Source organism: Xenopus tropicalis, chromosome 1, assembly GCF_000004195.4.
Source record: "Xenopus tropicalis strain Nigerian chromosome 1, UCB_Xtro_10.0, whole genome shotgun sequence".
Classification (NCBI taxonomy): Eukaryota; Metazoa; Chordata; class Amphibia; order Anura; family Pipidae; genus Xenopus; species Xenopus tropicalis.
Genome location: NC_030677.2, coordinates 93,054,689 through 93,079,175, shown reverse-complemented (window position 1 = coordinate 93,079,175; position 24,487 = coordinate 93,054,689). Strand labels below are relative to the sequence as shown.

The window sequence follows — 24,487 nt, the reverse complement described above, 5'->3', positions numbered from 1 at the left end:
TGGTCTATTTTACCCACAAAAAAGAATTACAATGTAAGCGGCAACGTTACATTACGTCATACGCACAACCAATTGGTGATAAGGCATTACAAAGGGAAGACTCCTCCCATGCCGGACTGCCGGACTGCCGAACGTATAATCATGGAGAGATATACGCAAGCGCGAAGTGGTAGGAGCCGAGCTTGTAAAGAAGCGATTGGGGATTGGCACATGAGCGCGCGGGATGATCACGTGGGGCGGCGTCGGCCGGCGCGGGGGACGCTGGAAGCCAAGATGGCGGCGGAGCTGGTGGAGGCGAAGGTGAGACGGGAAATGAGGGTTTAAATTAGTGAGATCTTGGCTACTTTGCCTATTCATTGCAAGAATGCCTCCCAAGTGTAATACACTAAATGTCCCTATTTCGTTTTGCTTTGTGTCCTATTAAGGTTTTAGTTACTGTACGTCTATAATGCGCCCACCATTTACGGCATATGGCCCGCAAGCGACTTATTTCTCTGTACTGTTACACAAAATGTTGCCGGTTATTCTTTGTGCTTAATGTCCAAATTTAGTTCTCCGATGCAAATAATTTTCAAACAAATAAGTGCTTAGCCGTAATTTCTAGCCACTGCTGTCTGGGAGATAGTAATATAGCGCTATCCGGCCCCATCGTATTCTTACTCTCTCTTTCTTAGTCTCAGTAGTTTCATAATGATCATCCACAGTTATTCTCCAAACAGTTCTACCTGTCTGTCATTTGGCTGGTTGCTTTTATTTACCTAAAGTAGTATTTTATTTAGAATCCAACGTTAGATGGTTGGAGACATTAGGGGCCCCTCTGCGCATTTAGAAGACCTTGTTTATAAACATCTTTTGTTTTACATGTATGGATATCTTGGTACTTTTAAGTAATGCCTTAGACTTTGCTGGAGTTTTATTGATATTTATTGTGGATATATTAGTGTGCAACTTAAATGTTTAAACTTTCATAAGGGCCATGGCAAATGCTTTATATATAAAATTTCCCATTGACACTAATAAGGTGCTCCCCTGAATACTTTCAGGTGGAGATATTCCTTTTTTTGATATAATCGAATACAATTGTTGCTTATTATTCTGAGAAAGAGTAGTTGTATTGGATACAAGTTTTAAGCCTTTAAGGGATATTGTCGCCCGGATCATTTTAGCAATAATTTATTTATTTTTGTACATTGGAGGTCTCATTATTTTTTGAATTGTCCAACAGAGCTTTACTTTATTAGCTAATGTTCTATTATTAAGTTTATCTGTTGAATTATTTGCTATAATCTTTGCTATATGTATGCATTCCATACTCTTATGTCACATGTGGTGCTTGCTCTGGTGACAAAATGCCCATACTTCCTATCAGACAAGGGAAGGTTCACAGGTGGTTTTAGGCATTTCCACCACCCAGAGGATCTGCATTATTGATCCGGCAATGTCTTTTGGTGCATTGACATTTGTATCAAGAATCTTTGCCACAATGCAAGGCTGGCTTTTTGTGTTTGCCAGAATGGAAATAGAAAGTCACATGAGTACCACAAACTAATTTTCTCCATGCAAGCATTAAATAACTTTAAAAGTTCATATTTTTCAAACTACTCTTTATGCAATATTTAAATTGTTATGCAAAAGAAAACACGTATTCTTTTTCTATCCATTTTTAAAGAACTGTAAAATTATGAAAGATGAATGCATATTGATACACATTTCTCCTCTTGTCTAACATTTTTCAGTTGGCAGAGAAATGGCTGATAGCCACTCCCACCTCCTCCTGTTCACTTGAATGGGCAACATCTCACAGTGCCTGAAGGATACCGAGCCTCTCAGGCATGGTTGGGAGTTAGCATTTTGTGATGAAACGACCTACCTTAATCCTACAGTTCAGGTGCCTTGGAGGCTGACAAATTTATTTTTTAGTGGGTCACGAGCAGGTGATGGGCTCAAATCCCTAAGGTCAGGTGCGAGTCCACTCGCACCTTACTTATAGCAGTAAACTGATGCACCAGCTTTATTACTTAGTAACATAGTAGATGACATTATAAAAAGACACCCTTCCATCAATTTCAATCTTTTTGCCAGAGGATGGTGAAAAAAAAACTGTAGCCTCTCCAAGGAAAAATCTTTCCTGATTTTCCTACTAAGAAGTAATTCAGTAAATTTTGATTTCCTTATGTTCTAAAGATATCCAACCCTTTCTTAAAACTTATGCTTCTGCCAATACGGAAGACTCAGGGGAGTCCTCACTGTGTAAAAAACATTTAGCATACTAAAATGGAACTTTCTTCTAATCTGAATGAATGCCCTCACATTAGCTGGAAGGACCTACTGGTTAATAAAGCATCAGTTTATTGCATGGCCTCTTTGAATATTTATACAAAGTACCATGTCCAACTATAAATGCCTCTTCTCCAGCTAAAACATATCGGAGACCACCCATACCCTTTATCAGCATAGTTACTCCTCTGTGGACTTTTTGCATTAATATCTATTTTAAGGATTGTAAACCACAACTTCCCTTTCCACTTAATCTGAGGAATTGTGTGAGATATATATTTTTGTAAATTTTAAGATATTGTGCAAGATATATATTTTTACAGTTCAAGTACAGCTATGGGATCCTTTATCCGGAAACCCCTTATCCGGAAAGTTCTGAATTACGGAAAGGCCATCTCCCATAGACTCCATTATAAGCAAATAATTAAAATTTTTAAAAATTATTTCCTTTTTCTTTGTAATTATAAAACAGAACCTTGTACTTGATCCCAACTAAGATGTAATTAATGCTTATTGGAGGAAACACAAGCCTATTCGGTTTATTCAATATTTAAATGATTTTTAGCAGAACCAAATTACGGGAAGATCCCTTATCTGTAATACCCCGGGTCCCGAGCATTCTGGATAACAGGTCCCATACCTGTAGTGTTTTTTTTTTTTTTTTTTTTTTTTTTTTTTTTTTTTTTAAACCAATTGAATTGAGCTTGTGCCATAAAGGATAGTATCAGTTATTCTCCCTTTTGTTTTCAAGAAAGCTCCTGTTAATCTAAATGTCCTGTCCACCTTCCTGCTTAGACAGAAAAGTAATGTAATAGCTTAGGTTGACACACGACCATCAAGTTCAGCTTTTTATGTCCATGAATCCAGCCTGGAGAAAGGCAAAAACAAAAAAACATTTCTTAGCCTGTCCACAGCCTCGGAGGTTAAAAAGATATTCCTTCCTGGCTCTAAGATGGCAGTTTGACCGGACCCTGAATCAACTTGTACTAAAAGCTTTAAGAAAGCAAGACTAACAGTTCACAGTCAGGAATGAAGAAGATTGACATAGCATTTTACCAAATGAGCAGCAGCTCATTGAGGCGTGCCTAACATTTGGCACCCTCCATTGATTTAAATTTTTCTTGTCCTTTACAAGTATTTATAGATGATTGAAACTAAGATAAAACATATGCTCATAAGTATTTCAAAAAAATCTCACCCGTAGTATAGATGGGCCCATGCCCCAGACCTTCAGCTAGAGGGAGCCATCATGGATAAGTCGCAAACATAGAAAGAAGGCAGGCACTCCGGTATTATTAAGTGAAGGAAAGCGATTGTTCACGAGAGGATTGAAGTAAAATCACAATACTTTTATTAAGCTAACACATGATACAGAGAGCCTAACGCGTTTCGTACCCTACGGTACTTAATCATAGGCTGAATGAAAATAAGTAAATTAAGTACCGTAGGGTACGAAACGCGTTAGGCTCTCTGTATCATGTGTTAGCTTAATAAAAGTATTGTGATCTGAGGTAATGTGTCTTATACCACTCTATGGGCAAGCCGCCCGGGCCTGGCGCCTTGCCCGAGGGGAAGGATTTTATGGCCTCTGGGACCTCATCTGAGGTAATGTTTTTATTTAGAAACTCTGTTCTTTCTCTGGAAAGTTTGTGGATTGAGATGCTATCTAAGTATTTGGCCAGGGTTTCCTGGGGGTGGTGTGTTTTAGACCTATACAGTTCGGCGTAAAATGCAGTGAATTCGTCCTGGATTTGGTCCAGCTCATGTACCTCACTTCCCTCCGAGTTCAGGATTCTGGGGATAGCGGTTAACTGGGAGGGCTCTCTAGAGAGTATAGAGAGGAGGCGGCCACATTTGTTGCCTTTTTCATACCAGGTGGCTACTTGTTTGACTTCCCCTTGCGAATACTTTTCTGTATAGACTAGGTTAACATTCCTCTGTGCTAATGAGTAGGCCTCCCCCAGGTGTTCAGTGGGGGTCCCTTGTGCACTCCCTTTCTGCTACTTCTAAGGCCTCTGAGTGAAGTATCTAACTTGCGTCTAGCCTCTTTGATCAGGGAGATATATGTTCCCCACGCAAAGGCCTTTCCCGCATCCCATACTACTGGATCCACTGCTGAGCCTAGGTTGGTTTCCCAGTAACTTTTGAATTGCCTTCCAAACTCCTCCTGAACAAATTTGTGCTAGATCCATCTAGGTGGTAGTCTCCACTGGCTCTCTCCCACCCCGCCCGGGACACTTAGGTCCATCTGTAGTGGTGCGTGGTCTGAACAGACTCTGGTAGTATAGGAGATTGAGTGTACCAGTTGCAGGATTAGGGGGGAGGCTAGTGCCAGGGGAGACTGGTTTTCCTGAAGAGGATTGCAACTCCCCTCGAGTAAGTGGAGTATTCGGCATGGAATGTAGGGTGGATCCAGTGCCTCTTGAGAGCCCTGACCCTCTGGCCTATTAGATGCGTCTCTTGCAGCAGCATAATGTCTGCTCCTAGTTTTTTAAAGTGGTCAAGGACTATTGAACGTTTGATTTTTGTCATTAAGGCCTCTGACGTTCCATGAAATTAATCTAATCTTGGTCCCTGCCATGGTGTGTATGTGTTGGTGTAGTGAGGTTGTGGAGTACCTGTTGGGTGCTCACAGGCTGGCCGCAGATCCATGGTACTGTTGTATGGGAAGCCCATAGGGATGGAGGAGAGACAGAAAGGAAAGAGCAAAAACAGAGGTAAGTAAACAACATAAAACCCCCAAAATTCCCACCTCCCGGTATCCCCTCCCAAACATGGAGATACATTATTCCCAAACTATAACTCTTGTTGGGTGTGAAGCTTGTAGAAAGTCCTACCGAGTCAGTTCTCGTAGGTTCAATAAACAGTTAACTATGAGCCGGTGTCTCGTCTCAGTCCTGCTGTAGAGACACCCTCTTTCTTTTTAGAAAGCTTATTACTTTAAACTGGCCTCTGTAAGCAGACTTATCCGCTCTGGGTATCATGCCCACATATGCACATGGTGTAACAGTGCCACCTTTGCCTTTGGTAGATGTAGAAAGATAGCTTGCTTTAGTTGTTATTCACTATATGGATAGCCTTAGTGTGGGCTCCGGACCCTTAACCCGCTTGGGTGCTACCTACCCAGTCCGTATAGTGACTCAGTCTCCTGGGGGCTAGGGGGACCTTGTACTTATGGCTGCGTTCCCTTTGCTCAATTGCGTGGGGATCTAGGTGGAGAACGCTGTGGGCTCACCTGTGCTGGCTGTTGATTCAGTGACCTGGGCCGTGTTTCCAACCATTGGATTGCCCCGTCCGGGTGCTCAAAAATCTGGGCCTTGCCTCTGTCAACTGGCAGGGAAGATCATGCTGTAGATCAGCGTTTTTCAACCGCAGTGTGCCGCGAGATGTTGCCTGGTGTGCCGTAGGCAGGGCCGCAATTTTTACTTTCAAAGGGGCCCGGCGATGCTACAGTTTTTCTTAGTAGCTCGGGCCCCCTTTAATAAAATCCAGGCCCTGTCATTGGTTGCGCCCCGTGTGTATGGGTGACGTCAGTACGCACGGGGCGCAACGTTATAAAAGGGCCTGTGTGCGGTCGCGTGTAGGCAGAAGTGCAGAGGCGGCGCGCGTGAGGGGAAGATGCTGCTGAAGGCGCCGAAGAGCAGAAGTAAAATGCTGCTGGGCACCAATGTATTAGGGGGGGCCACGGGGCACACTGACTTATGGGGGCACTGCTGCTGGGCACCAATGTACTAGGGGGGCTGGCTCTTGGCACCAATGTACTGGGGGGCACTGCTGCTGGGCACCAATGTACTAGGGGGGCACTGCTCTTGGCACCAATGTACTAGGGGGGCACTGCTGCTGGGCACCAATGTACTAGGGGGGCACTGCTCTTGGCACCAGTGTACTAGGGGGGCACTGCTGCTGGGCACCAGTGTACTAGGGGGGCACTGCTGCTGGGCACCAGTGTACTAGGTGTACTAGGGGGGCACTGCTGCTGGGCACCAGTGTACTAGGGGGGCACTGCTGCTGGGCACAGAGTTAAATTTTTTAACATTTTCTAATGGTGGTGTGCCTCGTGATTTTTTTCATGAAACAAGTGTGCCTTTGCCCAAAAAAGGTTGAAAAACACTGCTGTAGATAATGCCCATGTCTCAGAGGCACCTCTTAACTCCCACAAATGAGCTCCGTTGGCGTTGCAGTGCAGCTGAGTAGTTTGGGTATGGTGAGATTCTCGTTCCTTGCTACAGAAGGTTGCCTTTCCGTCAGGCCATCTGGATGGCTGCGTCTCTGTTCCTGTAGTTCAGAAGCTTTATCAAGAAGGGGTGAGGAGGTGTGCCTGATGGCAGTGGCCTTGTGGGGACTCTATCTCGGGTGACTAATCTCTCTTTCAGTGTGTTATATTGTATTTAATATAATGTAATTGGTTTGTTTTTTCATTGAATACGGAAATCTAAACATTTTTTTACAAGTACACTAAATATATGAAGACAGCAGATATAAACTGCCTTTTGTGTATTCTAGCATTGTACCATATCTTAGGTATCGCTGAACTAGTTTTGCATAAATTATTTGAAATAAATGGTGGAACATGTGTAAAATTTTGTTTAATTTGGCAGATTCCTTCCTTCCCCTAATGGAGGCAGTATACCAGCTTTGCCATCAAGTCAGTTACTTTTATTGGCTATAGTGAGTCATTAACTACCTCCTGCAGTAGGCATTAGAGTGAAGTTTTTTGGCTGCATCCCTGATTGTTTCTGGTGGTGGTCTTTAAGGGCGCAGACATGCAGCGATTAGTCGCCGCAACTTTTTAAAAACATGGTCACAGCGACTGCTTGTTGTAGAGTATTATTGCAGCCACTGCGACTAATTGCTTGACTTATTAAAAAGTCGTGGTGACTAATTGCTCTGTGTGTCTTAGCCCTAAGATTTTCTCTCTATTGGGCTGAAGGCGCAGAGTCACTCTTATCTAAAATGCCAGCAGTACAATTACTGGTCTTTTTCATTCTAAAAATGCTGTGTGTAGTATTAGTTGCCTGAGAAGCACCAAGCACTGTTAATATTTGTTGTTTCTGTGACACTAAATTCCAAAATGTATCTAAGCTGACTTGATATAGAATCATATCTATTTTAGCACTGTACAGATTATAAATATATCAATAAAAGTATCTTCTTGGAATGCGCTGATCAAATGTAACTGTTTCTTATAACTAGAAACTTGCTTTTTGTGCTCCATGAAGGGGACCATAGCCACCTACAAGTAGGCAGTGTGGCTCTAGCTTGGTTTTGTGTTTTTAACTTATGAAAAGGGGTGGCTGTACCATATGCTTTTGATTTTATGTGGAAAAAATTATGGTTTTTCTTGAGCTAAACAGTCAGATCGAAGCTACTTGTTTGGTCCTTGAAAAGTATATAATTAGATGAATGCCTGCTAACAAACAACGGAGGGTGAACAACACGGAGGGTGAAAACAGACAAGGCGATTAGTTTGCGTTTCTTTTAAAACCTGCAGTTGCTATGTCTAAAAATACAGTCATGGTGACAATATTTCCTTTAAAATATACACAAGTTGGTGCATCCGTAATTCACTAACAGTACAAGTCGCAGTGGCGATTAGTTGCCGCAACTGGATTTTTATTATCTAGGTCAGTGCTGTCCAACTGGCGGCCCGCGACCCCCCTCTGTGTGGCCCCCCACCTGCCTGGCTGCTTTGATGGCTTACTCTTATGTAAGCTTTAAATGGTATCAGTACTGTGATTAACTGCCCCCCCCCCCTGTATGGCTCACACCTCAGATTCAGGCTGTAATCCCTCTGTATTGTTTAAAAATGTAATCCACTGTGTTGTTCACACCTTTTAATACCTGCAGTGTTCACACCTCAGGCTCAGGCTGTAATCACCCACATTGTTTACCTGTTCACACCTCAGACAACAGTAGAAACCCACAAATAAACCCTGCACACTAGAAAAAGAACTGAGGTGGTACTGCAATTAAAAAGTTTTTTTGTTTTTTTTTAATATATAGTTATTGTGCAGACTGTAGGAGCAGTGCCAACATTGTGTCACTGTATGCTGCCTGTGTGTGCCATACAGGGCAGAGAGAGTATGGCACACACATGCAGGGTAGGGAAGGCAGAGTATGGCACACACAGGCAGGGTAGGGAAGGCAGAGTATGGCACACACAGGCAGGGTAGGGAAGGCAGAGTATGGCACACGCAGGCAGGGTAGGGAAGGCAGAGTATGGCACACACAGGCAGGGTAGGGAAGGCAGAGTATGGCGCAGGCAGGGTAGGGCAGGCAGAGTATGGCACACACAGGCAGGGTAGGGAAGGCAGAGTATGGCAGACACAGGCAGGGTAGGGAAGGCAGAGTATGGCACACACAGGCAGGGTAGGGAAGGCAGAGTATGGCAGGTATTTGCTGTACTACAACCATTAATATGGGTATGGTCATGTGATAACATAGGTGTGGTTTCAAGTGGGTGCGGTTTCAAAAAGGGGAGTGGTCAAAACTGGCTTCCATTATCGGCCCTCTACCACGTAGGTCGGAAAAATTCCGGCCCTCGGTACCACAGAAGTTGGACAGCACTGATCTAGGTGACTAAATCTCCCTGCCTGTATTTGTACTAAAAGGAGGCGGGTTATACTGGTAATCTAATTATTTACCTCCCAAGTATCAGAGTAGCTGCATTTTCCCTGTTTGCCATGCTTTGCTTTGTTTTGCGTACTGCCCATTTAATTTACCACCAAAATTATGTTATCGGTGATTATTTGGTATAACGCTTTTAGTGTGGGTACCAATTTGAAATTGCTTTCTCTTTTTCAGAACATGGTAATGAGTTTTCGAGTGTCAGATTTGCAAATGCTCCTGGGATTTGTTGGGCGCAGTAAAAGTGGCTTGAAACATGAACTGGTCACACGGGCTCTACAGCTGGTACAGTTTGATTGCAGCCCAGAGGTTTTCAAGAAAATTAAAGAGCTTTATGAAACTCGCTACGCAAAGAAAGGCACAGAGGCAATCTCCCAAGCTCCACCCCAGCCTATCACATCACATCGTGCACCTGAGTCTTTGTCTATTCACCCATCCTATGACCACGGAGTCTCTGGACCCAGGACTTCTCTTTCTACACCTAATATAGACTACCCATCTTTGTATGGGAAACATGTTAATGGGCTCTCAAGGTTGCCTCCAAAAGTTATTACCAAGCCTGAGGTGCGATTGGTCAAGTTGCCTTTCTATGATGTGGTGGATGAACTCTTAAAGCCAACTGAGCTGGGTAAGTGATACATATTTTTGTATTAGTTAAACCTTTAAAGTAACTATCTTAAATGAGACTTCTATATACAAGCTGACTACCATAGTAAAAAAAAAAAAAAACACCAATGTATTATACCTTATGTATTATATATTATTCTGCACTTGACTAGGAGTGGAATTTGATAGTGGGGTCAACAAACTATTGATTCATAGGTTTTTGTTTCTTGATCTAAAAACGTAAACTGAAGCTACTTCCTTGCGAGTTATTCAATTACCAGTGCACAGAAACAGAAGTCCATTATGCTGGGGTATCATCAGCCTCTCAAAGGATATCTGGGGTATAAAAGGATATGCTGGGGTATCATTAGCCTCTCAAAGAAGGAGTAGCTTCAAAGCCATACATTTATTGCTGATATATAAAAACTGTATTTCAAAGAAAAAAAAAATAAACATGGCTTGATTGGATAAAAATGTTCACTTTTGGGAAAAAATATGCCTTAATTGACTGGTTACAATCAATTATAGCAGTCATAAAGATGCAGTTCAATTATTTCTTTAGGGGAACTCCAGCTTCTGAACCAAAATTTGTTACCCAAACACGAGGCAGAAACCCCTAATATATCTCACTGTAATCTGTTCCTTCAAAAAGTATGAATAAATGAATGTTATACAGGCCTGTAAGAGTTAATAAAGCAGGCCAAGGTATCCAAAAAATCTCCCTGCATGTACCAGTAACAGATATTTAACAGGCCTCTGTTCTCTAGGGTCTGGAACCATCCATGTGTAAAGGTCTCACAACCTGCGATGCCCTGGCCGAAGAGAGCCATGCCATGTGGGGGGAGTGAAAGCCCACATAAGGGTGACTTAAAGTTCAATACCATTTCAGTATGCTGAAATCCAGCTGCAAAACAGCTCTTCTCTTTTTGCATCATTTGAAGTCCTGGCAGGGGAGGAGAGGCTAAAACATTGATGTTACAAATTGTAACTACTTCGCCACAACTTACAGACAACATATAATATTCTGCTGCCCTACACTGGAAAAGGCTATTTTTTAATGGTATATTGAAAATTTGCTTGAAATTATTTTTCAAAGCTTAAGTTGTGTTTACGTGGAGTTCCTCTTTAACAATATAAGCTACACTCCTATTGTGTCTGTTTTTGGGGATATTTTTAAGTCTCAATGTACCTCTCCCTGGTCCCCAAGAATTTAATTTTGTTTCTTTATAAATGAGTCCAAGACATGTGGAACAAGTGCAAGACATTAAAGAATCCTTTAACATCCGTTCTAAATCTTTTTACCTTGGGAAATTTCTGTAGATTTGTGGTTGTCTGTACAGCTTGAAGCCCATCTATGAACCTGTTTCCATGGAAATTTGCATATTCTGCTCTCTTAAAGATGACATGGAATCTCTTTTATGGAGTGACACCCTGCTCCAAATAAGTCTTAAGCTGGCCATACACGTGGCCATCGGTCGCACGAACATCGTCAGATCCGCCACACACCGTCAGGGCTGAAACAGCAGATAAGGAGGTAGAAACAATAGGATTTCTACCTCCTTCTGCCGATTCAGCCCTGATGGCAGATTTTGGTCAGGCGCCTTCTATGGCGCCCGATCAAAATTTTCTAACCTGGCCGATCGGCGAGTCGTCCGATATCAGCAGCTTCCTGCGATATCGGTCGACTCGCCGACATGCCATACACGCACCGAATATCGTATGAAACGAGGTTTCGTACGATAGTATCGGTGCGTGTATGGCCAGCTTTATAGTATTGAGTTGTTGGATGGCTTAACTGCTGGAAATGACGATATATATTTGAAATTGCACCCATACATTCATTTTGTAACAAAACCAGATTAGCATTGTTGGAGAGGCAGATTTATCTAATGTGTATTGCTTCTCTGACACCCTTCATTCTGGGTTGCAGTTTTGTGCATTTGTTCCTTGTAAACATAGCAGGGTATCTCAGTCACAACATTTCAGGCATCAGAAACCAGAACAGCATACACAATTGGCCAAATGGTTGTAGCTGACTGAACGTTCAAAGCTTCTGTGGTGGGGGAATCTCTCAAATGTGCCTACAGTACAGGACTACATTTTCCTTACATTTCTAACAGGGCTGTGGAGTTGGTAGATAAATTCTCCAACTCCTCAGTTTCTGATACCTACGACTCCGACTCCTCTGTTTTTAATATGCTAATTTATTTTATACATCCAGGAAGGGGCACTTAAAACACAACTGAACTGATAATAAACTGATAGACAATTTTATCTATACTCCTACTCCTAATGATTTCCCTAGAATCCCATAGTCCTGTTTAAAGTTTAAGCTAACATTACAGCTGAATTACAGCAGTTTTTCAAATGTTTTAAAGCTTCAGTCTTAAAGGAACAGTAACACCAAAAAATAAAAGCTTTAAAGTAATAAAAATATAATGCACTGTTGCCCTGCACTGGTAAAACTGGTGTGTTTGCTACAGTAAAACTACTATAATTTATATAATAAGCTGCTGTGTAGCCACGGGGGCAGCCATTCAAGCTGGAAAAAAGGAGAAAAGGCACAGGTTACATAGCAGATAACAGACAAGTACTGTAGAATACAATGGTGTTTTATCTGTTATCTGCTATGTGCCTGTGCCTTTTCTCCTTTGAATGGCTGCCCCCATGGCTACACAGCAGTTTATTTATATAAATTATAGTAGGGTTTCTGTAGCAAACACCCCAGCTGTACCAGTGCAGGAATGGCTGCCCCCGGGGCTACACAGCGGGGTATTTATATAAACTATAGTAGGGTTTCTGTAGCAAACACCCCAGCTGTACCAGTGCAGGAATGGCTGCCCCCATACTACACAGCAGCTTATTTATATAAATTATAGTAGATTTTCTGAAGTAAACACACAGTGCAGGGCAGCAGCACATTATATTTTAGTTACTTTTATACACTTTCATTTTTTGGTGTTACTGTTCCTTTAAACTATTGACTATCCATACCCTTCACGTATACAAGTATTTCTAGTCTTGCAAATTTTTTTGACTTAATTAGTTATCAGTGAGAGTTAGGCTAGGTTCCCAGTGGGCATTGGGTTCCCAGTAACAGAGGAACACGACGCAGTGGAGCTGCCGCACCGTAACTGTGCGTTACATCCCATTTAGTGAAGCATACAGTCAATGAAAAGCTTCATGGTCACTCAACGTGTTCGTTTATGCACTGCGTGCATTGGGCTTTATTCTTATAGCAGAGAAGTAATTAATTATGACTGTTTGTAAATTGGGACATTTAAACTTGCTTTATTTTTTTTTATTTCCATTTACATTTAGTAGGAGTCGGTTCATCTTTTGCCGACTCCGACTCCAGGTACCCAAAATTGCCTCCGACTCCTCGACTCCGACTCCACAGCCCTGATTTCTAATAATAGCATTTTGTTTGAATTTCTAGGGTTTCAAGGGTCTCCTAAACAAGAAAACTTGATGTCTATAATGCGTTTTACTTGATCAGGTGTTTTTGTCTGCACATTAGCTATATGTCTCACAACTGATAAAACTGCCTGTTTCCATGTTGTGTATAAGTAACTGGCTTACCCTTTTTAGAACCTATTTTAAAAAAAGGTTGTGTAAGATATTGCTAATTATATTTGCATGGCCCACATGATAGAGCTCAGTGCAAGGTCAATAGGTAGTGTTTACTACATTGAAAATAATGTGGGCTGCAAATCACCAAAAATTATTCCATGTGCCATTGCCCAATATCATGTAGAGAGACATATACGCAATGTGTTTACAAAGCACCCTGCTTGTATTGCTCATGCTTTCTGTCTTCGAAGAAATAGGGTATCAAAGTTAACCCATTCAATGCTAGAGCATTACTGCTGTTGCATGACAAAAAACATTGAATATTTAACTTATATTAGAAATATGTCTGAAGCAGTAAATGCTTCATCAGACATGTTCCAGGGTTTTCAAAAGGAACATAAGTAATGTAAGACTTTTCATAATCTTTTTGGTTCAGTTCAAATGAAAGAAAAGATGTTTTCCAGTGCATAAAACAGTTGAACAATGAAGCAGTGGAAACCCCCAAATAAAAATACTAATATATTGTATAGCCATAAGCTGCTTGAGTATGTGGTTTTGGGTTCTAATATGCTGCATGTGCCTGCGCCAGGGCCGAAGCAGTGCTTCTACATATGCCCATACTCAAAGATCAGCATGTCCATTGATTTACAACACTGGGATGCCCACTACCAGGTCCAGGACTAGTACAAACATCACACAACTGGAAAATTTGTCATGCCACTCCTCCTAATCAATTTACTAATGGTAAGGGTTGACTCCTCTGCTCACAATTTGTCCTCACTTCAGAGGCTAAACCAAGCTAAGGAAGGCAGCTCTTAAAGGAGAGAGAAAGTAATTTTGGTATTTTACTTCCAGTAGATTCACCACATTAGCACCACCTAGAATGCTATATTTATTCTGCAGAAAGCATTACCATACATGAGTAAACAGCCTCCTAATCTTTCTCTGTTTAAGATTGCAGCTGCCATTTTAGCTTGGCCTTCATAGCTTCCTGCTTGCAGCTTAGCCCTTATTGCTCAGATCACACATTCTTAAGGGTGGGGGGAGTGAATGTTATGAATTCTTATGGGAGAGGGGAGCAGGAGAGAACTAAGAGGAAGTAAGATACCCTAAGAACATGGTTACAAAAAAGACAAGGAAATCCTGTTTCTTTTGATAGAGGCCTCTCTGAGTGCTTATGGCACTACAGAGACTGTTCAGATTAAGCTTACTTAGTTTTTAACTTACTTTTTCCTTTAAAGCCACTATCCACTTCTATCAACATAAGCACTTGCATGCAGCTAATGCAACAAATGACCACATTAATCAGGGCAGTTTGAATTTCTCAGCAAATGGCAGCAGTCCATTGCATCTTCAGTGTTCCGTTTAACATTTTCAGATATGATACCTTATTGAAACAGGCATCTTGCCACGACCATGAAGGGACAAAGGCTGGCTCAATCTCGCACTAATTCTCTAGTGCAACATAATTGCATCTAGGTGTTAATAAACTACCCATATTCAGCACTAGATATTAAGGCCCTGAGCTGTTTCTGGTAAATGCAATTCAACATCCCGTTCATTTTCCCTTTAATCCCCAGGATACATCCAGCTCTTTGCAGACTACAACAATTGAATGCATCAGCCATAATCACTGCCCCTTACTGTCCCAATAGTGCGTGGTTGTTAAAATTTCAGAGGTTGATCAAAGCACCTCTGTGGGGACTGCTGCAAAGAGGGTTTCTGACTTTTCTTCGTGGTGCTAAAATAAATCTCTTGAGTTTCTGTATTGCCTAATACTTGCCATACTAGAGTTTCTTCAGGATAAGCTAGAGAATGGCAAAGACCATTCTATAAAGTTGCAGGGTTCACTTTATCCCAGTGGCAGTTTGCTTTTCATCAGGATTTCAATACATTCCTACAGGTCATAGTGTACATTCCACCTCCTTTTCAGCATCCCATTTATTAGGTCTAGTAGGCAATTTCTGTTCAAGGGGCAATTTCTTTAGTCAGGATAGTATGTATGTATAACTTTATTTATAAAGCACCACAAGGGTACACAGCACTGTACAATCTTACAATATACAGAATTACACACATTGAGGACAAGTGTTATAATAAATACAATAAATAAGTATAAATACAAAGGGAAAAAGTGCCATGTGGTAAGAGACACCGTAAGAAGGAGGCCCCTGCCCTGTAGAGCTTACAGACTAAGTGGTTGGGTAACATACAGGCACAAATTGGAAGGTAAGAAGGGATAGAGTTCTAGAGGTAAGGAGCAGCAAGATAGAAAGGTTTAAGACAAGAAAACGCAGTGAGTGGATGGTGTAAAAAGACGGAGGCTCTGAGAGGGGCGGAGGAGACGACCAGGAACGTGCAGAGAGACCAGTTAAGAAATGTAGTGAGGAGTGAAGGTTTGTGGCAGGTGCGGGGGGGGGGAGGTTTGTGGCAGGTGCGGGCAGCCGGGGGGGGGAGGTTTGTGGCAGGTGCGGGGAGCCGGGGGGGAGGTTTGTGGCAGGTGCGGGGAGCCGGGGGGGGGGAGGTTTGTGGCGGGAGCGGCGGAGGGTTTGTGGCAGGAGCATGGATTGGAGCTTGTGCTTTTCGGCAATAGCCCATACAGACATGCTGGACAAGATGGCGGCGCCGTTAACTGAAACAAGTATGTAGGTTCTAGTATGTGTATCTCTGTAAATCTTTCGTTAGGCAAGCCAGAAATATAGCGTTTTTACACAGCAATAGTAGTACTATTTAATAGTGTGCTTAATAGATTTTGACTTTCCTTGTCCTTTAAAATATACATAACCTGTAAGCTTCAAAAACTGTCTCTATTTGTCCTATTCATGGTCACCCACAAAGGCATCAAGGGCCTCAGTTACATTATGAATAAAACTTATAGCTATGCCATAAACAGAATTGAGTCCTTACAATCTTTCTAAATCACAACCCATTTGACCAGTTGACCTAGTGCTTCATGGGCACAATGTAAGTGTTGTGGCAGAGCAGCCACATAGTCTCATCACTTACAAAGCTTCAATATATTTCCTCAGCTAAAGCAATCTTTGGACAGGAGTTTCTTCTGTTTGGGGCTAAGCTTTCTTTCTATCACGAAAGCAAGCTTAAGCCACACCCTCTCTTTTTTTCCCTTCATTCTTAAATCTCTTAATGTGAACTGCTGAAGGAATAATTCAGGGAACAGGAAGAGTGAGGGGAAAGCACTCACATTTTATGTTTTTAAATTTGGTTGTTATCATGGCTCCTAAAGGAAGTGTATTAACGCTTCTCTCAGTGCTGCCATGACTGTACTCTGAGAGGGTTTATGAATATTACTGTTATGGGGGTAAAGGAGAGTTTTCAGCTCAAAGGTGTTCTAAACATTCTACAATGTCTCTGTGTGCTATTTTGGTCTCTGTGCTATTTTGGTCTCTGTGTGCTATTTTGTTTTATTTCAAATGTTCGAAATATTTTGTAGCACTCTGTTTTAATTGACCTGTTTAATTGAGTTATTACAGTGGGCGTATTGGAAAAAGATCCAATTGTTTGTCTACCTTGCCAGATGAGCAAATCTTTACATCAATGGCCAGCTTAAGGGTCGCTGCACTTGAGAAAATGTGTGCAGTTGTCCTTAAAAAATATCAAGAAATTTAAATATGAAATTCTTGTTGTTGGGGTTTGGTATTCGTAATATAAATTAATAAATTTGCTTCAGGGGTGATATTAGCCTAGATTTAATAAATGTCCTAAGACAAGCTAAAAACTGAATGGTCACCAATAACTCCTGCGTTGCTGTACAATGGAAAGCAATTCAATTAATGCCTAAGTGAGTGTAGGTTGTAATGATGGGTTATTATGTGTGTAAAAGCGCCAACATAATCCACAGAGCTGTACAAATAAGTAGTTTTATACATTGGACATAAAGAATTACCTACAAAGCAACCAATAACAGATAAAAGAGGTGATGCCTCTTGTAAATGTAGGCGATGTTGTATCTTTTTATTGTTTAATCATTTTCTTAATCCTGTATATAAAATAAACACATGGATTTTTTTCTTGTTTTTTTTGTTTTTATTGTTTTTATTCAGTTGCTCAGAACAATGAAAAGTTGCAAGACAGTCCATGTGTTTTCGTCCTGTCCCCAAGGCAAGTGGACTTGATCAAGAACTCCAGGTAATGGCATTCTTTATAAAGATGTAGTCCACCTTTTTTTTTTTACATTTTTTTTTTTCCTTAGACCAGTGAAACACGAGAAAATTAGTCACGCTGCAGTAGTGACTAGGGTTAGTTAGTTAAGCCTCACCAACCGGTTAAGTTAAAATTCTTAAGGCCAGGGACGCACAAGGAGATAAGTCGTCACCCCACTATTAATCTGCTCTAGCAGTGGCAACTAATCTCCTGTAAATCGCCGGTAGGACAACGTGCATTCAAAATCGGAAAACTTTTTTTTTTTTTTGTTTTTAAGAGTGCCTGCCAGGCCTAGCAGGCTACCCACTAAGGCGCTATCTAATAAATTGCACCCCATATACATTGTTTCTGAAATGTAAAATATTAATGTAAACAGTTTTTTTTAGAATGTTAAATGTTTTTAACGAAGAGAAGTTATAGCAACACTGCATACATTCATCCAAGTAGATGTCCAGTGAGCAGTGATATCTGTAAATAATTGTGTATGACTACACTTCAGTATATTGTTTTTCCACCTTATCAAAAATCATACAAATCTGTCTAACCATTATATTATTTATTTTGCATCTGACATTGTCTGCGTTTCTCCCTTCTAGGGATTTGCACCCTGGAACCAAATCTGTTCAAGTTGTTCTAAGGTAAGGCACCGGAGCATATACCTAAAAACTAAATTTTAGACTTGAAGGAGAAGGAAAGGCAAAGTCACTTGGCTTACAGGAGGCTTTATTTGGTAGTAAATCTTTTTAGTAGTAAATCGTTTTTATTCAACGAAAACTTGCCACCAAGCCAGGAATTCAAAAATAACTTCTTGGTTTGGGGGCACTGAGAGCAACATCCAGGGGGTTGGTGAGTAACATGTTGCTCATGAGCCACTGGTTGGGGATCACGGTCTAGATGGTTTTATATAGTGAATAATGTCCCCTCTACTGTAAAATATCACCATATAAAAGCAAGAGTTAGTGAGTCATGTGACCGAAATTACATCACTAAGCACTGTTTATAAGGATATAATTTACAGCAGGAAATGCATGGCTCTTGGCTATTTCTATATGTATAATATCTCTATCATAAACCATGAGGATTAAGGTCTCATTCAGGTTCAGTGCTGTATTTTCATATTTTGCTAGAAGGTGTATTTACCACATCTTGACGATGCCCTTCTTCAGACTTGTTTTTTAGTTATGATAAATAAATGGTAACGTATTGTAAATTATTTTTCTACACCAGGATTTGTTACACAGACACGAGCTGTCCACAGGAAGATCAATATCCTCCCAATGTTGCTGTGAAGGTTAATCATAATTACTGCTCTGTTCCGGTAAGTTAAGAACTGTAAATTTTGTTGAATTTTTATTACATCCATCCATCCTAATAAGTGCAATTAGTGATGCTATGCCCCCCCCCCTTTTTTTTTTTTTTATAAATCTTAGGGATACTACCCTTCAAATAAACCTGGTGTGGAACCTAAAAGACCATGTCGTCCCATTAACCTAACAAACCTCATGTATCTCTCATCTGCTAGCAACCGAGTCACAGTCACTTGGGGTAATTATGGCAAGGTGAGTATTTATGGGTCTGGAACCACTTTTGACTACTTAGATTTTTATTTTTCTTCTTTACATTGCACTGTACTCATACTGCATCTTTCTTATAATAACCTACACATACCTCTCTTTTCTACATTTAATTTTCAAAAAAATGACGTTTCTAAAAACCCTAAAGATATTGGGATCTTATTTAACCAGTGAACTTCTATCTACTTGAAGTTGGTATTTACAGAGACTGCAGTTGCCGATGACCAAGGCCACCTTACAGTCAGGGTTGCTTTAGCAATAGTGTTGGCAGGGGAAGATGCTACATTCCCCTCAAAGGCATGTGTGACCTTTTTTTGGTAAAATACAGTTGTGGGTGTGAAAGCAATGAACCTACTGAATCTACAATATAATGGCCATAGTGATTCCACTGGGAATCTCTGGTTTAATGTGGCAAATGTAAAAACTAATTTTCTCTGTTGTCCTGTATCCTGTTAATGGAACACTAAAGTGTTTTAAAGCAATTAAAATATAATGTACTGTTGCCATACACTGGTAAAGATGTTTCAGAAAGAGTACCTTAGTTTATATAAAAACTGCTGTGTAGCTAGCCAAAGGGACAGCCATTTAAATGCTGAAAAAGGAGAAAAGGCACAGTTTGCATACCTGATCAGCTCTGTAGAATACAAGGATAAGGACAAGAAGAATAGATTTAGTTCTTACACAGGAAGATAAGTGGTTCAGATGCTATTCAAGACTGAAAAAAGCTTTCTTATAGAAAAAAATGTAAGAAATTTGTAGGTTCTGGATCAAAAGATGCAAACTTTTTGAATGTAAAAACATTTTTTATTCACTTTTTGACAAATTACTAGTCCTTTTAGTGATGACTGCTGTCCCTGCTCATCCCCCTCGCCTCACCTTATCCCAGTCCTCTTGTTGCCTTGAGTGGTCAACCCCACCCAGCACTACTTGTTGCCTGGCCACCTTATGTGTCTTAGCATCTTGCATGGCTACCCAGAACTTCTCTGTCTAGCATGACTACCTTGGTCTACCCAAACCAGTGGGCTTGCAAACAGTTGAGGCAGGTGCCTAGTGCTTTTTTTTTTTTTTTTTTTTAAACTGAATTTTTGAAACTTGTCATTACAATATTTTCTTTAAAAAAAAAAGCACTAGGCACCTGCCTCAACTGTTTGCAAGCCCACTTTGGATAAAGGGTGTCCAGATAACTGAATTTTTGAAACTTGTCATTACAATATTTTATCTGGACACCCTTTATCCAAAAAGTTCCAAAATACAGAAAGCCCATTTCCAATACACATTTTAAAGGAGAAGGAAAGGTAAAAACTAAGTGAGCTTTATCAGAAAGGTCTATGTTAATACAGTCTTAAGAACTTACAATAATGCTGCATCAAAAGGAACACAGGATTTCTTGTCTCTCTTTTTGTAAACATGATGTTCCAGTGTCTGACTTCCTCTCTCAGAAACATCCTTAATTCCCAGGGCCATAGTCTGAGCAGCTCTCTTCTTTCTTCACTCTCCTCCCCCCTCCCACCAGAATGCTCTAGCACTCCCTCCCCCCTCCATTAGGAATGTGTGTTCTGAACTATAATGGCTAGACTGCAGGAAGGAAGCTACTTTAAATGGCAGCTGCTGTCTTAAGCAAAGGGAGAAAGCTTCTAAAGCTGTTTATTCAGGTATAGTAATGCTTTCTGCAGAATAAATATAGTGTTCTAGGTTCTATGTGGCAAATCTATTGGCAGTAAAATGCCAAAATGACTTTCCTTCTCCTTTAATCAAATAATTGAAAATTTTAAAAGGATTTTTTTTGTGTGTGTAATAATAAAACAATACCTTGTACTTGATCTAAGCTATAATTCAGTCTTTATTAGAGGTAAAACAATCCTGTTTAATGTTTAAATGTTTTTTTTAGTTGGCTTAATGTATAGTGTGTAAAATTACGGAAAGGCCCCTTATCTGGAAAACCACAGGTCCATGAGCGTTTGCATATGCAAATAAAGTTGTGTAAAGGCTAAAGAGAATCATGTTTGCGTCAAAAATTCACCTGATTTTAAAGGTTTCGGCTTGGCCAGGCACATGGATTCAGCTGAATCCAAATACTGAATCAAATTCTGAATTTGGTGCATCCCTAATTTTTACATAATAACCCCAAACAATGTCCTTTTGTCACTTTATCTTAAGTTCTTTCAAAGCATCTATGGTCTTTACCCTAATCCATCCTCACCTCTTGTTTTATGTACTGGCCCAACCCTGCAATATACTTTTCAGTTTTTTTTGTTTTTTTTTTCCTGTCCTTAGAGTTATTCTGTGGGTTTATACTTAGTGAGACAAAGAACTTCTTCCGAGCTATTACAGAGATTGAAAACCATTGGTGTGAAACACCCAGAGCTCTGCAAAACCCTTGGTAAGTCCATGAAAGTTGATGTAATGCTGTATCATCATTGCTCAACCTGTTAATATACTTTTATTATGACTTATTTACAATGACACTTATTTTTGTAATATTATCCCTCCAGTGAGAGAGAAGTTACGCCTTGATCCTGATAGTGAAATTGCAACAACAGGGGTCAGAGTGTCTCTTATCTGTCCGGTAAGACCACTTTATCTGCTTGTTCTTGTAGTGTAGTCTTTAAACTGAAATTCCCAGAATCTGGTCATAATTTGTGTATATGCTGTTTTGACTAGGGTGATGGTAAGGGATTACTGTGGCAGTGGAAATTATCCGGTCACCATTTCCCATAAAGAATAATAGGAAGTACTTTGCCTATAGCAGGTGCTGGCATAAAAATGACTAATATGTTCAGATGTTGGTGGAAGGGAGTCCTATATATTTACTTTTTTTATTTAAGGACCTATGTTTGGGCTCTTCCAATTAATTAATTATGTATGTATGTATGTATGTATGTATGTATGTTACCCAACCACTGTATGTATGTCACCTGTATGTTACCCAACCACTCAGATTGTAAGCTCTACGGGGCAGGGACCTCCTTCCTACTGTGTCTCATACCACAGCGCTGCGTACCCTTTTGGCGCTTTATAAATAAAGTTATACATACATACATACAATTAAAGCAAGCAGCCTGACTTCTGGGTGGTTTCATTTCAAAACACTTGCATTTCAAACATCTGTGTTTAGTCCCAGCATAGACAAGCATGCCAGTGTTCCCTGTAGTTCCGTGGCTAATTTGTTCCAAAACTTATTGGAGGTGTTTTGCTTAAATCACAATCTAATTGTTGTCCTGCAGCTGGTAAAGATGCGTTTAACTGTGCCGTGCCGAGCTGAGACTTGTGCTCATCTTCAGTGTTTTGATGCAGTTTTTTACTTGCAAATGAATGAAAAGAAACCAACCTGGACATGCCCTGTGTGTGACAAACCTGCCCTTTATGATCAGCTTATCATTGATGGGTAAGTATATGTTTCAGGAGTTAAGGGTATTTGTCTCTTTAGAGTGGTTATAATTATGCTTTTATGGCAGGCTTTTGTCCAAAATTCTCAGTGAGTGCAAAGATGCAGATGAGATTGAGTTCCTTGCAGATGGATCCTGGTGTCCAATTAAAGCAGAGAAGGAAAGAAGTAGTAGTCCTGTATGTCCAATCCTTGTGCTGGGTAAGTGGATATTTACTTTTTTTCTTTGCTTCAATATAATGCAGGAGTCAACTTTTTTTTCTCTCAATTTAAAATGTATGGAAAGTAGCTGTTATCTTCTGACTTGTAACATTTGACAACAGGCTCTCAAGACATGATGGCAAAACTTCCTCCTCCAAGCAGCACAGTGTCAAGTGAGAATGGAAAGCCTGGCCCTGATGTGGTGGATCTGACTTTGGACAGCAGTTCGTCTTCATCCTCCTCCTCTGACGAAGACGAAGAAGAGGAGGAGGAGGAACGGCCACCACAGAAAAGACGCTGCTTTGAGAAAGGACTCTTATCAGCTTGTTGACTTTTAGCTGTCTTCAGTCAGACTTACATCTATGAACAGCAGAGACATGAGTCAGATGCGGCAGAGTCCTTTCTTACCAAAAGCTTTATGCATCACTACTTTCACCATGCCTCCCCATATGTCGAACCCCAGAAGAGTAGTAGTGACACTCTGTGCAGCTGCAAAGGGATTAACTTAGCCTTCTTGTTTTCTTAACTTTCTTAGGTTTGGTTTTGGTAGGTGGACAAGGAGGCAAACAGAAGAAATATTTGGCCATTTACTGGCAACTTTCCTCCTTTTTGCTGCTACTGATGAGTAGATCATAATTACTTTTACTTTTGTTAGCTCCTTGGTGCAATCTGGTTCTGGGGTTTTAACTGTCCGAAATGCCTGACCAATGGAGAGAGCATTGGATGAGGTGATTGTTTTTGGGAAAGTGGGGTCGTAGAAATGTATTGAGTTGTAAATATTTACACATAAATAGGAGGAGTGATGACATCTTCATTAAGACTAGGAAGTTCAGAAGCAGTTAATATAGTCTCTCTTTTGCAGGAGAGCAGTAATGGTTCCTCTTTTATCCCGTATTCTTTTTAGTGATATGCAAAAAGCGGGGTGTGTTTATAATCTTTAGGGGCTATGTGGGGGCGGGGAGGGTTTATGCCACGCTTTCAATCCAACTACCTCTATGCTATTCAGGTTTTGTTTCTCTGCTAGATAAGTGGAATGGGGTTAATGCTGCTCTGGACACTATCTTCCTCCTCTCCATCCTCTGCTTTTGTATTACTCATCAGCTTCTTTCCCTTAATACAAGATTCTAAAAGCTGCTTCCCCTCACAATAATCGTATTTCTTCTTTTCCACCGTGAATTAATTATTCATTAAAATTGCTAACTTCACATGCAAGAGATGCCCTTTCTCCTTCCATAGTTATTAATGCACTTACAAGAGAATCATCAAATATTTCTTTATCATGAATGTACCCTGCACCATAATATACCATACCGAAGTTGGTCTTTCCTGCTGTTGAGAGCCTACTGGTGTTTAAAAGGGGTACTATACACATTTGATAAACATGCATTCAATGTATATGGTTCGTGCTGACTATATTTTTTGCCTATTGTTTAATTTAAAAATCGATGGTTTTGGTTGTTTCTTGCACTAAACAGAGCAAACCTTAAAACTGAGAGTACTTTGATTTCTCAGGTTTTTGGTTCTTTAAAGCAAATGGCAGTTTAAATTTTCCAGTTTAAACTCTTTAGTAAACTCCTCCTTTTAACTGGAGAAAAACAGCTACTATTGGAGTAAGATTCTCCTGATTTCAGGTGAGGTGCTAAGACTAAAAAACAAAACAATCAAGTTACTGCTCCATAATTTTTTTAAAGAGGATTTTCTTTTTAAAATTAAAAGAATAGGCAGAACACCTTTGTTTGTGACTTATGTAAAATATAGCTGTATAATACCCCCTTTAATGAAACATCCAGCATCAGCACTGCGTATTTTGGCTTTATGTCTTGGGTTCATCTACAAGCAGAGAATAATATAATGTTTTAATATGTAGAGCCTGCAGCCTCTCCAACTTATCTTGCTATATCCCAAGGAACCACACACTGTTTTAACGGTCTATTATTTCCCTTTTTTCAGGTCTCTTGACATTATAAAGATTGCATCTTGACACAGTTGGTTCAGGATCAGCCGCTGTTGTGGCACATTCACAATTTTTTTTTATTTTTTTCCTTGTTCTAATTTAATTGTTTTAAAGCTTTCTGATCATTCT

General features: G+C 40.5%; 1 protein-coding gene across 1 annotated transcript; it reads left to right on the top strand.

Annotated features, from left to right (window-relative positions):
• The first annotated feature begins 267 nt into the window (after positions 1–267).
• pias4 (protein inhibitor of activated STAT 4) lies at positions 268–23,620 on the top strand. Its single transcript, NM_001011455.1, has 11 exons — positions 268–300; positions 9,082–9,532; positions 17,145–17,229; positions 17,841–17,882; positions 18,472–18,562; positions 18,675–18,803; positions 21,093–21,198; positions 21,311–21,384; positions 22,043–22,203; positions 22,274–22,404; positions 22,527–23,620. The coding sequence occupies exons 1-11, from the start codon at positions 274–276 to the stop codon at positions 22,733–22,735; spliced, it is 1,506 nt and encodes a 501-aa protein (NP_001011455.1). The 5' UTR covers positions 268–273; the 3' UTR covers positions 22,736–23,620.
• Positions 23,621–24,487: the final 867 nt, after the last annotated feature.